The sequence below is a fragment of the Cyprinodon variegatus genome, unplaced genomic scaffold (genome assembly GCF_000732505.1).
Source record: "Cyprinodon variegatus isolate N-32 unplaced genomic scaffold, C_variegatus-1.0 Scaffold61, whole genome shotgun sequence".
Taxonomy (NCBI): Eukaryota; Metazoa; Chordata; class Actinopteri; order Cyprinodontiformes; family Cyprinodontidae; genus Cyprinodon; species Cyprinodon variegatus.
The window spans coordinates 362802-378965 of record NW_015150514.1 but is presented as its reverse complement, the minus strand read 5'-3'; the positions used below and the strand labels follow the sequence as shown (position 1 = coordinate 378965).

At 36.2% G+C, this 16164-nt stretch overlaps 1 protein-coding gene across 1 annotated transcript in view; it reads right to left on the bottom strand.

The window, feature by feature from the left end:
* Nucleotides 1–4724, bottom strand: part of LOC107082752 (insulin gene enhancer protein ISL-3) — a 6333-nt gene extending 1609 nt beyond the window's left edge. The window contains exons 1-5 of the mRNA XM_015371585.1: nt 4566–4724; nt 3997–4186; nt 3431–3693; nt 1029–1327; nt 6–202 (exon numbers count right to left, since the gene is read on the bottom strand). Of these exons, the coding sequence (XP_015227071.1) occupies nt 6–202; nt 1029–1327; nt 3431–3693; nt 3997–4186; nt 4566–4623 (1007 nt within the window). The 5' untranslated portion in view covers nt 4624–4724. The remainder of the gene's footprint in view (nt 1–5; nt 203–1028; nt 1328–3430; nt 3694–3996; nt 4187–4565) is intronic.
* Nucleotides 4725–16164: the final 11440 nt, after the last annotated feature.

The window sequence follows — 16164 nt, the reverse complement described above, 5'->3', positions numbered from 1 at the left end:
GATAGATAGATAGATCTGTCATGAACACACACACCAGTTGTTGAAAAGCTGGCTGATCCAGGTCACTCTGCAGTGCAAATTCACTTAGCGCTTTCCAAGGAGGCTGGTAAGTCTGAACCTCCACTGGGTTTCCCTGCACAGTGCTCTCATGTCGAATAGGACTTCCAGCCACAAGTGGCGTTCCTGTGAGGCCCTGCAAGTTCTGGAAGAAAAGTCTTAAATTAAATATCAATACATTCCCCAGAAGACCCAACTTGTCATATCCAAAAGCACTCATTGTATGTTATGCTGCTACTATGTTAATGTTGTGAAAACAACCAAAGATCTACACTTTGTGTAACATTACATTTAGCATTGTTTTAAACCAGCTGAGCACCTTTACCAAGGCACTGTTTATTAACAGGATGAGCAGTTGGGCAAATACAAAACATGCCAGTCTAGATTAACTCCAACTGACCTGTGGTTCACTTGGGAAAAGAAGTCTCAATATTGAAATAATGCTGATTTAGAAATTTAAATAGATGTATTAAACATTTTAAATGAAAAGTTGTATGCAACTCTACCTTATCTTTTCTATCAATTAATTTAATGTTGCTAAGCAATATTATTTATAAAGCAAAATATATTCTGTCACTCAAGTAATTTCAGGAATTTGTTATAGGCTCACAAGTTAACCATCTGACAAGTTGCACTGAATTCAGAATATAAAACAATGAAACATAATTAATAAAGCTATGAACTAGCAGAGGTCCCCCACAGCTCATGCAAATAAACAAAAACCGCAGCGCAATTTTCTTTTAACATTCAATTTTAAATGTGATCATTAATGCATGCTTTTTGAGCCTGTTTCTATCAAATGTTAAACTAAAGAAAGATGACTGTGAGGCGCCTCAGCAAAAATAAAAGTGTCTCCACAAACAAAACCAGAAATACATCAATAAACACAATCCCAATAAATAAAGAATTTCTGTGTGAGAAAAAAATTCCAAACCAAAGTGCTTTAAATAGAAATCGATGGTCAAACTTACGAAGATGCTTACAGTCTTATCACTGTGCTGCTGCTGCTGGAGCTGCTTCATCAGGATGGACTTCTTCTTGTCCTTGCAGCGCTTGTTCTGGAACCAGACCCGGATAACCCTGGGGCTCAGACCGGTCATCTCAACCAGCTGCTCCTTCATCAGCGCATCGGGCCTCGGGTTGGCGTTATAGCAGGTCCTCAGCGTGTGCAGCTGCTTCTCGTTCAGCACCGTCCTCACCCGCGTCGTCTTCTCCGACTGCTTGTGGACGTGGTTCCGGTGCGGAGCCTGCCGCACCGCCACGGGATCTGCTGAGGACGCAGGGGAGGAAGAGGCGCTGTTCAGCGGCTGCAGGTCCAAATGTGTTTGTTCATCCCAGCAGAGAGGAGGCACAATCTGAAGCCATTCTAATAACGGCCTTTTAACAAGATAAAGGTTTATCCCCTATTTATAAAGTCTAAATATAGCCTACAATATATTATAAATGTGTAATAAGCTAATTTAATATATAATAGTATTATTATTAATAATAATAATAATAATTATATATATATATATCTGTCTCTTATACACATCTCTGAAATTAAAAATTTGGTATTAAAGTTATTTTTTGTGTGTGTGTTGCTGTTTTTTTTCTATTAGAGTCTGTAAAAATGGTTGCACGGCTTCCAATATTTTTGTTTTTTCCTCTTTCCTTCCCTCTTTGTTCCCAGAACCGGTCCCATACCGGCCTTCTCTTCTAATAAAGCATCGCTTTAGCATCCAGGATGATTTAACCAACAGTTTGCATTAAATGGGCTACTTGGTGGTCTTCTGTCGGTTTGACCTTAGTCCTGTTGACCCGCGCAATTTATGGAAGGAAAATAAACGCAAAAGACAAGTTACCATCTCTGCACCCGCAAACGAGAGGGGTGGGGCTCCTCTGAGCGGGTGTCTGTGTGTTTAAGGTGGTGGTGATATGGGGGGGTGTTTGGTTTTGTTGTGGCTTCAGTCAGTGTATCGCTTGCAGGTGATGCCAGGAACAGATAAGAGGTCGCCGATCCCTGACACGCTGTCTAGACCGGCCTGTGGCTGGACCAGAGGAACCAGACCCATCGCAGCAGATTTACAGCTGATTTTTCTGCCCCCGAGATAGTAAATGACCACCGTCCGATTCCTGCCATACAGCAGGAGATGGAGGGGCCAGATAATAAGAAGAGCACCTCCAGGCAACAGCTCAGTTAATCAAGGTGGAACGGGAAAAACCACATATTTTAACGCAAAGAAAAACAATCCTCCAAACTTCAGCCCTTTTTACTTTTTTTTTTCTTCAGATAAAAAAAAAAGTCAGATATTTCATTCAAGCACAGCAGAAAACAAGGATGGAGGTTTGTATGGAGGCTGCGCCTGTACAAAAATCATGAAGCCATTTCTTATATTCATCTTTTTTATTCTTTTCATCAGTTAATACTCCCTTTAACGAATCGCTTTCCTAACAATAAATAATATAACAATAATTTACTTTTTTTGTTTTTGTTCTTGGAGCTCAAACAACCAGCCCTTCAAGATAAAGTACTTTACACCACGAATACTTTTGCAGAATATCATGCTCTGACCTTAAGACAAAGAGTCAAGTAGACGCCACAAGAAAGGTATCAAAAATGTTCATGTTGAAGAAACAAGACACAATATGATCACACTGAAAATGCAGAATAGTCTGTCTGCTGTAACATTGAAAGGATCCGGTAGCCTTTGATTTTTTATTTTTTTTTCTGAAGGTTTGTTGTATATATCCACCAGGAGGTCTTCTGTACATCTTCATTCTCCGTATGAAGAGTCATGCATCAATTGTTCTTAGTTTTTTGTCACATAAAAACAAACAAAATAAGTCATTTGGTGCTCTCTTTGTTCCACCTCCTCCAGGGTATGGACAAAAAAGAAAAATTCTCCTCTGGATAATTCTGGGCGATGTGATGAGCTGGTCACATGCAGGGCTGGAAGTGGAGGTGGGGAGGGTGCAGGGGGNTCGAATTTGCGTCTCTGTTGAGGCCTGTTTCCAGAGCCGCGCTGCAGCAGGTAGGTGGCCATTATTTACACGCCTTTGTTTTTGGCACAGTGATTTCCCTTACAGACACACACGCAGACAGACATAAAGACGGGGCCGCAACTCTAGTGCCAGATTATTTAGATAATGGCAACAGAGCGGGTCACTGTTAATTAGATCAATTATAGAATTGGCCCATATAAAGGTTCCAGCATACATCCTTATCGACATATGAATAAAACACATTTAAATATCTCGACAGCACCCAGAAATCTAAAACTTGAACCCAAAAAACTTTTTTTTTTTTTTTTATAGAAATGATCTACAGAACACAAAAACTATATCTTATTATTTATTACTATGTAATAATAATAATGATGATTTTTGGGACCTGCAAGGTGTAGTGGTCTGTTGGAGTGGATGTGTCCGGGGCTGATGGGGCTTCCAGCAGAGCTCCTCTCCATCAGCAGGCTGTGGTCCGCCCGGCACAGCAGCTCCTCTTCCCGGAGGGAGAACTCATCGCCCGGCAGCAGCTGCCTGCTGCACACCGAGCACCGAAAGCACTCGATGTGGTACACATTATCCCGGGCTCTCATCACCAAGTCGCTGCTGCTGAAGCCCAGGTTGCATTTGGCGCATTTTATTCCAAACAGCCTGCAAAATGTTCAACTGTTTAGACATTATTCAAAGGGAATAGTATGGGGTTTTCTTTTTTGTTTTGTTTTTTTTAATTAGCAAGTTTTGAAGGAGCATTTTTATTTGTGCCTGAAGCTGCAATTAAGATTTTTTTTTTGTTTTACCAAATTGTTTTTGTCTTTTTTATTTTTACTTTTTGTGTTTTTTTTCCACACTTTTCTTTTTTTTTAAAGTTCCTTCTTATAATGAAATTTAATCTATACATTAGCCAACTTGTATGACAATAGGTGAGCGGGTAATAAAAAATAAAAATAATCCTACCTTACATAATCTCTTTTGCAATAAGTTTTCCCGTCCCGAACGAAACAAGTGCAGGTCTCATCCAGGTATTGGCTGCACTCCGCGCACTTCAGGCAGGCAGCATGCCACTCCAGGTCGGGGGAAACTCGTAGTATGTACTGGTCATGGATCTGGCTTCCACATCCTACACACATCGCGAATCCTGACTTCTCTGCAAAGAGGCCACATGCTTGTCAACACAACCTTGATCACTTACTGGAATTAACACCAAAAACGGCGCAGCGTGTCTCATCTTTCAATTATTTTGAAATTAACTTTTTTTTTTCCTAAAGAAGTCCTAATTCTTGCTGCTATATGCACAGCTGTTGTATTTCAGCAATTTTCATGCTTAAGAACTTTACGCATCCATTTCCCTCTTCTTTACGCAGATGGAAATCTCTTCTAAAAGCCAAATAAAACGAACTAACTTTTGAAGAATCGGTTCATTCCTTGCTGATTATGAGCTTTTCTACGCGATCTAAAGCTGCAGTTGTGCACCGGACACTGAATCATTCTGCTGAAAAGTGCACAGAGCAGTTGTGCGTACTTACTTTTGGAATGATCCCCCATATCACCCAAGAAAGAAGAGCTGAAGATAATATCCACCATACAGGACGGATGAAGGGGAGTGAGCTCCACGCAGAAAAGATGGGGAAAGATCGCCGGCCCTTCCGCAGCCTCCCAGATAACTTGTGTCTCAGTCTCCGGACTGTATAGGGGGGCCGAAGAGGCTACAAGGTCCCCTCACGCTACTTCCATGACGTCATCACGCCAACCTTGAGCGCTCCAATCGCTCCTCCGCGGCTCTTCACCAAGCAGGCGATTTTGGAGAGGTGCAGGAAACAAATAATAGTGACATGACGGAAAATCTTAGATTGCAGATGTTGATATGTTATCTTCATGGGCAGTTCAGATATTTAAATTTGAAAATACTATTAAAAATGATGTTTTGGGAGTGTAATATATTCGTTAAAGTGGTTAAATTGCATTATTTTATAGTAGCTGGTATTATTTTATTGATTTCAGCAGGTTAGTCATCGTCTTAAAATTTTTTTTCCTTTTAGTTGAAATAAATGCATAATTGCAATTGTATTTTCAAATGCCAAAATCATTTTCAGAATTATTTAAGAAAATAAATAAATAAAACGTAAAAAACTAACATTGTTTTATCATCACTTCCCTGGGTTTGATATATTATAGTAGAAAATTAAACTTTTCCTTCTCATTAAACACAAGTACTTAAACATATATCAATCAAATTTTAAGTTTTGGAGATTAATTCTGCATATCAGCGGACATTTGGCAGTGATACTGTTTTTAATCCCGGCTCATCATATATTCGAGAATAAGGCCATCTACTGGGGGGAAATGAGAACTGCAACACGCGGACGGGCTGCTGAAGTGTAAAGATAAACACGGTGAAGGACAGAGTGTAAAAGAAAACTGCCGGCCCAGAAAATTAAAAACAGAGAGAGTTTGGAGTAAATTAGGATATTTTTGTTATTTATCCTACAGGCAAGAGAAAGTGGTGCACAAGCAAAACCTAAACATTGATTATTTTTGGGATATTTACCATCTGTGAAAATGCTTAAAATTTATGCATGAAAAAAGAAAAAAAAAAAGTTGACTCTTAAAACTGCTTCTCATTTTGCCCAAGCAGAGGTAAAGGTTGAGCCAAGTTAGGTGATAAATGAAGTGACCAAGGGATACATTTAGCAATTTAGTTTTTCCTGATTAAACATGTTCATCACTTAAATGATCCGAACATAACTTTTCAACCTCAGTATACTTGATAAGTTTGGGGATCAGAGGGCTTAATGGCAACCTAAAAACTTTGAATCCAAAGCTTTTACAAAGCAAATAAATGACATAAAATCACACAAAGTGATCATTTTCAAACCTTTTTTCAATTCTCTGTCTTTTTATTACCTCTTGAGTTTGTTTTAAACATGTTTTGAATCTTCTGAGCTTAACATATTTCAATCATTACTTCATTTTTCCAGAGAAAGTTTAGATAATTTTTACCCCCCTACTGTATAAACAGTTATGTTAATTTTCTATTGGTTTTGTCTTGACCAACTCACAAAGAAGGTTGGTTTCATTCTTTGTGGAGTTTTGCTATTCTTCCCTATCCCTTTACTTGCAGAGCACCTAGCAAATTTATTCATAAGCCTTATTTATTTGTTTTTTTAAATCAGCAGTGCAGTGCAAGGAAAATGAAGCAGCATTTTACAAAATATTTGCAAAGAAAAATATTTTAAAAGCCTTTTGTGTTTGTATCTCTAAGCCAATACTTTGTAGAACCAGCTAATGCTGCAAAATCAACTGCAAGCATCTTGGAAACCTATCTTCTGATCTTTTGAGATCTACAGGCTGAGATTTTGCAACTTTCTCCATTCCCAAATAACCTACACTTTCAACTATTTTGCAGTATCTAATGGGTAATATTTCAGAGTTGAGCTCTATTTACTTCTATACATCTCTACATCGAGTTTGACCAGCTTTTCGCTACAGATGAAGACACGTGCCTCCACAGCATCATGCAAACACATACAAATTTGATGGTGGTTGTTTGTAGAAGGTGATGTGCATTCATGATTTTTGACAAACATAACATATACTGTAAGCTACAAAGTTTAATTTTTGTCTTATCTGGCAAGATAATCACCAACTTTATATTTACTGGGTCCTCAACATGGCTTACCACAATCAGAAATAAGAGCTTATCAGAGCTTTCTTTCAACAATAACTTTTTTGTTGTTGCTCCTAATCATCTTTTAAGTATAGATCTATAGAGTATATGACTGAATAGCCTTTTTTCTCAATAGTTTTTCTTACCTGCGCTTTGGATCCGTTAGGCTGTCCACTAAACTTCTACTGACTTCTTGGCTCTTTTTTTAGTGAGACGATGTAAACACCAACAAGATGACTGCTTAAGGCAATTGGTTGCACCAGATTAGATTAATGCATGTCACAGGTTTTGTGTTTTTATTTGTTATTCATCTTGCACCTCATATTTGCCCACTTTTTGTGACCACCTATCAGAAAACAAGAATATTAGGAAAGATGTGGTTAAGAATTTCCCAAACATCGAAAAGGGGTCAGTTATGGTGATATGTGAGAGATACACACTTTTTTAGTCAGATAAATATGATTATATGCTATTTAGATGTGTTTGTGTTCCCTGTTCACAGGTACTCCACACTCATTTCATTCAATTTCATTTACAGTACGTACATGATGCACCAAAATGCCCAGTCTTCCCTAAACATAACTTTAGTTTCAGTTTATTTATCTATATAGCACCAGTTCCCAACACATGTTATCTTACCTCATTTCTAAAGCAGCTTTTCCAAGGTGAGTAAGGAGATGACTCGGCTTCCAGAACAAACTTCACAGTAAATTCACAGTAAATATTCTTTTTTGTTTCTGAGCTACTTGTGGTTTGTTGAATTTATGTTTTAATAAGATGTTATCCAGTTGAAACAGTTACGCATTTTGCTTCAGAAACAACATGTGGTTTAAACAATACTGTATGAACAGTTGGAACACAACAAAAACGTTTATGATTTCCTTACATACCATAATTTAATATATTTCTTTTAGTTTGTGCGTTCACCACCTTTCTTGCAATATCCCTTGGGTAATATAATTCAGAGCATTCCCACAAAGTTGTTTTTTTGTTTTGTGTGGGCTTTTCTTTTGAGTTACTGTTGCTGAAGCGGAATTTGTACAGTAGATAGTGAGACTCTTGTTTGGATAAAAGGGAAAAAAGTGAGCAGAAAGAAATGCCTTGTATATACATCATTTAATGAATCACTGGAATAAGTCAACACTATGGTTTATATATGCGCAATGCATTATAAATGAATTTCCCTTTAGTGTGTACACAATAGGAAAAAAAAAACTTGAGGAAACATGAATTGTTTTGTGAGTATCATGTTTTTTTTTTGCTGGTCAGTGTTTAGTTGGGAAAAGTCATGTCTATATTCTCTATATAGCCCATTATCTGATATAGTGATCTTGTTTGTTATTATGATGTTCAGATGTGAACCAGCAATCCCAGTTTACAGCTCTGGCATGAAAAGCTCCCAGAAGAATCTGTAATCACAGTTTAATTGGGCCCATTATTCTCATGAAATATATATGTGTGACTGAACTCATCCACTTAAACTTTGGCAAGAGCCAAACACGCCTGTTTGGAATTCAAGGGGGCATTCAAGGACAAAATTACTGGAGTGTTTTCAGTGGCTTGTTGTCTCTCAAAGGTTTTTGGTTTCAATTGTGCTTTCCTTCTATTGTCAGGAGTAATTTACTATGGCCATCCTTCCAAAGTCCCTAAGGTGGATTCAGTGGAAGATGTGCCAGTGTGTGCATAGCATCAGGGTTTTGTGCACATATAAAAGAAAACATCAGTTTGCGTGTATTTTTAAAAAATTATCAATTTTTTATGTTTTTATTCTTAAGATGCTTGTAAATTGCAAGAATCATCAAAAACAATTTTAGAAAGCCAATTTTAGAAGTAGATTTAGCTCAGATAAGAAGCAGGCTGCTTCTATCTGAGGGTTATAAAATATTGCATAGAATCTACATCAAAAGTGATTGAAAACCAAACACCCATAATGGTGTATGGCAAAAAAATCTATTTTAAAAAAATGCTTAAGCATTATATTATGATGTTGGTGGACAGCACTAGTAAAGTCTCAGAGCAGGAACCAATAGATACATTTAAGGAGAACAACAGCCCTGTTTTAGTGTATTGTCATATAGCTCTGCATCACCAAATACATATCTGGGAAAGATTTGTGGTATAAAAGGAAGAAAGCAGTGTCATAAAAAAAAAAAATATATATGAATAAAAGAGCAAATTATGTCTGAAAAGAATCAGGGTTGTAGGTGCCATTTATTGCATAGTGCAAATCTAATTTGATTTGTATTTATTTAACCTGAATCTACAAGTCCAATAGCATACTGTAAGAATTGAAATTGTAGTGGAACTCCGCTCTTTTGCAGGCTGTGTGCATCCCCTCTGCCTAAGAACAGTTTGATGCTGTTGATGGTATTCTGGATTTCAGTCACTCTGATGTAGTTTTGTTTGAACTTTTCACATCAACCAGAGGATACAGACCAGTTCAAGTAAGGACATGGAAACTAAGCAACAGTTTCTATCCAACTGCAATATCTATACTCATTGGAGACTTTTTTGTAGAAATGGAATAATGGCAGTAGTGTAATGTGTGTGTGTGGGTGAAGGTGTTTGTGTGTCTACCTGTAAAGGCATCGAGTGAGGATAATTTTTTTTCAATTTCACCATTACAATGAGGACCAGTAGTAAAGTGAGGACATTTTGCTGGTCAACACATACCGGTAATATTTTGCTAATGGTTGAATTTAGGGCTAATATGGGTTAGGGTTAGGGTGAGGTATGCATTGACAATGGTTAGGTTTAGGGTTAGTTTTAGGGTTTGAGCATAAAAAGGGTTGAAAATGACTGAAAATCAATAGAAGTCAGTGGGAGTCAACACATGGTCCTCACTACATATAGCAGAACAAACGTGTGTGCAACGGCCATAGGTCTGTTACATACAATTTTATTCCCCAAACCATTTTCAATAAAAAAAAAAAAGTTGCATATAATTACCAACTTTATGGCAACAATCATAATGGTCTGCTTGTGAAGGGAAATTTGTTGCCCTATTATGTAGCTCTAGGACATTGATTTCCAGAGCTATATTGGCAAAACAGAAAAAAAAAAACACAAAAAAAAGACACAAAAAAAACATTAGTGTGCTTATTTTATCTTTTTTTATTAAACTGCTTCCACTTATCTTATTTATGTCTAAATATACAGACCATATACATTTTTTAACCATTTGGTTGTACTTATGAAATTCAATTTAATTAAAAAACAATCTAGTAATCTCAAAGGGAACTTAAATGTTGCAGTAACTCATAGGGCTTTTGGTTTGTGTTTTTTTTTTTTATTGAGTTGTTGTAGGCAGACAGGTTTAGGCAGGAAGGATCTTCTGTAGCAGTCCGTCTTGCACTGGATCTGGAGAAGCCTCTTACTGAAAACATTTTGTTGTTATTTAAAAATCCTCTGAAGAGGATGCTTACTGTTGTCCAAAATCTTCTTCACTTTATAAAGAATTCTTCTTTGTGAAAAAAATCGAGTGTAGTTCCTAGATCAGAGCCATCCTTCATTATTAGCTTGTTAAGCTTCTTTAAGTCATTTGCTCTGATGCTGTTACCCCAGCAGATGATGGAGAAACAGATCTCTCCACATCAGACTTATAGATGATGTGTAGCATCTTTCTGCAAACGCTACAGGACTTAAGCTTGGATGTACAGCAATGTACAACACCTCCCTTTCTTACATTATATTATTTGGATTCAACTTGTGGCAATAAAGGATATTTTATTATATCCTACCAACTGTTGGTAGGATATAAGTTGCAGATGAGGGGTCTCCAACCCTGGTCCTCAAGAAGGCCTGATAACAAGCCATTCATTTGATTTAGCTCTGTTAAAGCAGGGATGTATCTAAAACCTGCAGGACATCTTGAGGACCAGGGATGGAGACAGCAATGAAAAATGAGACAGTCAATGTAACCAAAACATTGCCTCTCTTCTGGCAGAGCTGTAAGCATAAAACCATGAAAAATTAATTAGAAATGAAAGAGCCGACACTCCACCAAGTTAGATTTACATGAAAAGGCAGTCTAAGGAGAATGTATTATTTTCACAAGGAAAAGTGAGGGTTCTCTGTTTAGACATTAGTACTCCCCTGACTTGAAGAACTGCGGAAACCATGTCTATAAATATTACCTACAGTAAAGAAACAACTCATTAATTTAGACAGAATTAACTAAAAATTGTCTGTGCCTTATCTAGTGGCGAAATTCCTTTATTTCTCCTTTAGCTGAAAGGAGGATTCTTAAATCCCAAATGGCTTGTGTCCTACTACTTTTAGATGTATCCCATGCCACGTCGGAATCGATTAGCTAAACTACCATGTTATCAGCAGTCGAGCCCTGCTAATGAGCTTATATTAGAGTCAGCTGTGTTGAAGCAGAGACATCTAAATGTTTTACCAAATATCTAAAAAAAAACTTTGTTTTCATTTTCAGTTTATAACAGGAATTGGGAAATCCTGGAGTGCCTGGCAGTGTTAAGGTTGCAGAAATTAGTTTGCTTAGCTTGCCTAGAAGCCAAAGCAGCCTTTCTGCTGAGCTTTGCAGCGCTGAAAAACTACAAAAGCGTATTTAAAAGTAGGCTCATAATCTACTGATCTTCTGACTGCATAGGCTATCTGAAGTTTTAAAGTATACCCTCTAAAAAACATGTTGAAAACCTGAGGATTTTTATAGGCAATGGAAAAGAGGTCCTGAGTTACACCTCTCTTATGCCCAACATAATTTCAAGAAACTTTTCAAGACAATAAGAAAAAAAAAACATTAATTTTAGACAAACAGGAAATTTTCTCATAAGTTTTGAAGGAAAAAAAATTAAAAAGGACATAATCCAATTTGAGAAGTTTCCTGGATCTACCTCTTTTAACAAACTTAGTATTACAGTATAAGGATAGCCAATAAACTCACCTAATATAAACCAATCAATGGGTATTATAAGGGAGAACATGAAAAACACCAACCACAAGAAGGGCTGCTGTATAAGTAACCTGATGTTCCTTAACTCATCAGCAGAGGGGCAGGACACACACCTTTATGCCACCCTGCAGTGATTTATACTATGGAAACTAGAACAAATTTGGATAAATTTACCTTAAAGTATAAGAATTTGATATACATTTTTATGTGTTTGCTGTTAAAAATCTTTCTTTTTGTTGGTGTTCTTTTTAGTGAATTTTGGTTTTGGAATTAAAGTCAGTTGTGGGCTATAATAAGTCAAACAACATAAATATGTATCAAAAAACCAACTAAATGTAATCTTTTTTGAAGTAGTTTCAGAACAACACAGTACATCAGATAAATGTAGAATACTAGATTGTCAATAATTTAGCAATTATTTCAGAGAAAAATCTTTATAATTTATTCATTGTACATAGTTATATTTAGCTTATTTGATTACTTTTATGCCGTAATTATGCTACGTTCCTGAGAGGTAGTTAATGACAAGTTTAAAGTCGCTTGATTTGTTTAAGATGACCAACATTATGTTGACTTTGTTTTCTGTTTATTCAAAAATAAAACTAGATAGAACTGAAATAACTTCCTTTTTCTAGGTTAAAAGAATCCATTTTGGAAATAATCATGCCGCATTTCACAAGCTGTTTTGTCACATTTGCCTGCACATTTATTTACTTTGTGATAGGTCTCCTGGAAAAAAAAAATCCCATCCACATGCGAGGGAGGTCGCACTGAGAGGGGAACCATGTTGCAGATTTATAATTCATAATTCTTCTGAGTTAATGCAGTATTCACATGATAATTAGGATTAATTTTTGATTGCTGCCTTAGGGCAGCTTTGCATTGTTAGGCAGAGGAACCTGCACCATTATTACTTTATTAGTGTAACTGTCAGCCGCCTATTTTACTTTACAAATATGCATCTTGTATTTTACTATTAGATGCACTCATCAACATCTTGTTGCTTTTTAGCATTGTTAACATGTGGATGTGTCACTTTAATGAGATAAGGAGCATTTCTGCTTGGATCAATCAAAACAAACGCGTCACTTAATTTTGAGGTCTCAGCTCTCAGCTCAGCTCTAAATACATTTAAAATATATCTACAATAACAATAAGTTGTTTGAATATTCTGGCTTGTCCCATAGTAAATCAGTATTTAAAATATGATCTTAGTTTGTTTCTGTATAAATTACACTTTACATGCAGGCCAACATTATTCCTTCCACAGCATTTAAACATTTCTTTTCATCAGTCAGACAAATGTTGTTTTTCTTTCTGACAAGAAATGAGAAACAATGAATGCAAATGTATAAAAATGTATCTACAAATGTATGAAAACATAATAAGCGTTTTAGTAAGAAAAGAAAATATACCCAAATGCTTGCATTAGAAGAATCATACATTTTTTTTATATCATATAAATTTTCTGCTAATTTTGACTGGTATTTTGAGCACTTAAAAGGTGTATAGCAGAGGTTTTCAATCTGCTGGCTCTTTTGACTATTTACAATGGCTCTTAGTAGAAATGATAATAAACCAACCAATGGTTTAACATATAGTATATTAACAAATACTATTTTTAGAAGCTTTAATTGAATTTTCTCAAAAGAGAAACTTAAAAGAAACAGAAATATGTTTTTCACATTCAAGTTATTGTCATTAACTTTGAAATTGAGTGTTAATTTGTTACATAATACAATGTTCTATTAAAGAATATTCAGGATTCATCTGAAATCGTTACGTTTTATTCTCATTATTTGAGCATAAACCATGAAATAGTTGAAAGATTCTCTTTTTATACTAGAACTGACATAAGACATTCTGACAAATAAAAAATTATCTGAATGATTACATTTAGATAGGTTATTTGTATCATTTATGATTCATTAAGCATTTTTATGTTATTTATGTTGGATTGTCTGTTCACTGTATGTGTCTGAAAGCATTACTCTGTTTTTTAGAAACAAAAATATTACCCTGATAAAGTAAGTATCAAAAATGACAGCCCTATGTTAACGAGTTAAAAAATAAAAAGCAACACATTTACGATGACAGATATTTTAAATAAAATACTTTTTTTTTTTTTTTTATCGTGTTGTAATATCTGCAAACTGAACCGAGCCACAGCCAAGAAGCGCATGGTTTGACTCCCAAAGAGAACCTTAGATGCCTGCTTATCAGCCTTCAAGCTGCAACCAATGAGCTAAGAAATGCAACGTCCTGCTTTTCCCCCTTCGTCTTACTTTGTTTTGAACCTAGTCTGCAGCCACTTTGTGAGCTGCAGCAGAGGGAAAACAAGTGAAACCATTGCTTTTATTTTCTTTGCTACTTTTATGTGTGCCTGTGCAGGCTTAATTAGAAATAGGTTTTAATACTGTTGATATTTGTTCCAGAAAGAGTTTGTTCAAACTTGTTTTTAAATGTGTGATCTGCTGTTGGATTCTGTGAAAATGACTTCACCACCAACCAGCAAAATCAGATCATAATTCCTCTTCTCCTCTTCTCTCTGTCCCTCTGTGTGCTTCACTTTGTTCCTGACGTTCTTGGACACTAAGCCACTGGCTTACAGTTGCTCCCTGCTTGCTTTGTAAGGTTAATTTTAAGGAGTGTGCTGTCTGTAAGCTGTATGTTCTTTTGCATCTAGCATAAAATAAATAGAGCATTTTAGGAAACCTAATATCAAACAGAGTCGACCTTCTTGTTAGTAGAGTTATGGTTTGTGGCCGCTAAGCTGCTCCAGGGTGAGGAAAACTTCCATTGATTGATGGAAACGTGTTCTGCTCTCTTACAAAAACAAAATACAAAAGAAGGACGTTTAGCCTTTGTCAAACCTACTTGGGTTATGCAAAAGGACAATGTCTCAAAGCAGATCGACAACAAGAAGAACTCTAGATGTTATAAAAACTACATGTTTAGAGATCTACTTTGATCCTAAACAGGCTATTCAGGCTGAAAACCTCGACTGGTTGAATATAGTTTCACTCCACAGCTATGTAAAAGTCTCATAGTCAGTTATGTCAAACCCTTGATGATAATTGCTGCTATCAAAGGTGGCCCAACTAGTAAAATAGATAAATAAATAAAAAAGGAAACATGTTTTACACAGATCTAGGTCAATTTATAAATTAAATCATCATATGAACATTGCTTTTATTTTAACATTACTTTGTCTAATTTAAGGCCCTATGATCTCAATTTCTTTTTTTTTTAAACAAGACAAACTTGGGGTAATCTAAGGGACTTTTAGCACATTGTATTAGCACTAAATTTAATACAGAAAATAATATATATAATAATAATATATATATAAGGGGAAAAAAAATTCTTATATTGTAAAGCAACATTAAGTCAAAAAATTGTCAAAGTTTGGAATCCTTAAACAGTTTAAGGTTAAATGTTTGCTTTTTTTAGTCTTATAAAACGTAACTGTTTAACAAACACATAATGAAAAAAAGTCAAAAGGTGCCTCATAATTGTAGTCAATTGTTCAAATTAATTTGGTATGGTTGTTTCCTCCTCATTGACAATCTGATAAACTTGATTTGTTTTGTGACCTGCTTGTTTTGTGAAGCACTCATGTTCTCACACCTGGAAGAGGGTTCAGCATCACTTTGGGGCATTTTATCAACAGGACAGCAGGTGCACAACTCCCTGACCTGCTCCCGTAGCCAGCTGTGCGGCTGCGTGTGTATGATGAGACCAAATGGCATTCAGCCAGAGCGCCGGAAAAACGGACCATGTCTAAATAGTCAAGTGCCGACTGTGATAATTCAAAATGTGCCTGCTGCTGCTGCCTCAGTCTGCTTCATTTTTCCAGAAGAAACTTTGAAAAGCGGTTTGTGAGCAGCCTGATGCTGAAGGTAAGAGCGTTTTCTTTTTTCAACATTGAGTGATTTTTTTTTTTTTTTCTTTCACTTCAGATTGACAGAGCCTTTCATACTGTATTATTCGGCCTGGCTTTTAACTCCAAGAGAACTGTGTTCACAAATTGATGCTCTGCTCCTTTGGGGCTGTAGCTGAAACATTAAATTGTACTGAAATATTCATATGTGAGTGCATTTAGCTGAGAGCAATTGATGTGTGACTCCCCAGAGGCCTGATGGAAATGTTCCAGGGGCCCAGCACACACCAGCAGACACCCTGAACTCTAGCCAGGACAGTGACTGTGATTTAGCTGAGGCTAAACGGAAGGCTGTGAGATCAAGAAGGCCAAATTAGCCCCCCCAAAACACCTATACACTAAAATACTGGATCTATGCTACAATAAAGAAAAGATTCAATACCTTTGCATATTCATTTTTTTATTCTCTTTTCATGTGTGAAATAGTTTAGATATTTAATTCTACCCCAGATGTTATGTTATGTTGATTAGTTTTGTCTGTGCTTAAAAACTATCTTGATAACTTTAAAGGATACCTAAGCAGCTAGGTAATGCTTCAAAGTATGAAAGGGTACAAAAAAAAAAAAAAAATATATATATCTGGAAGCTTGTAAACAT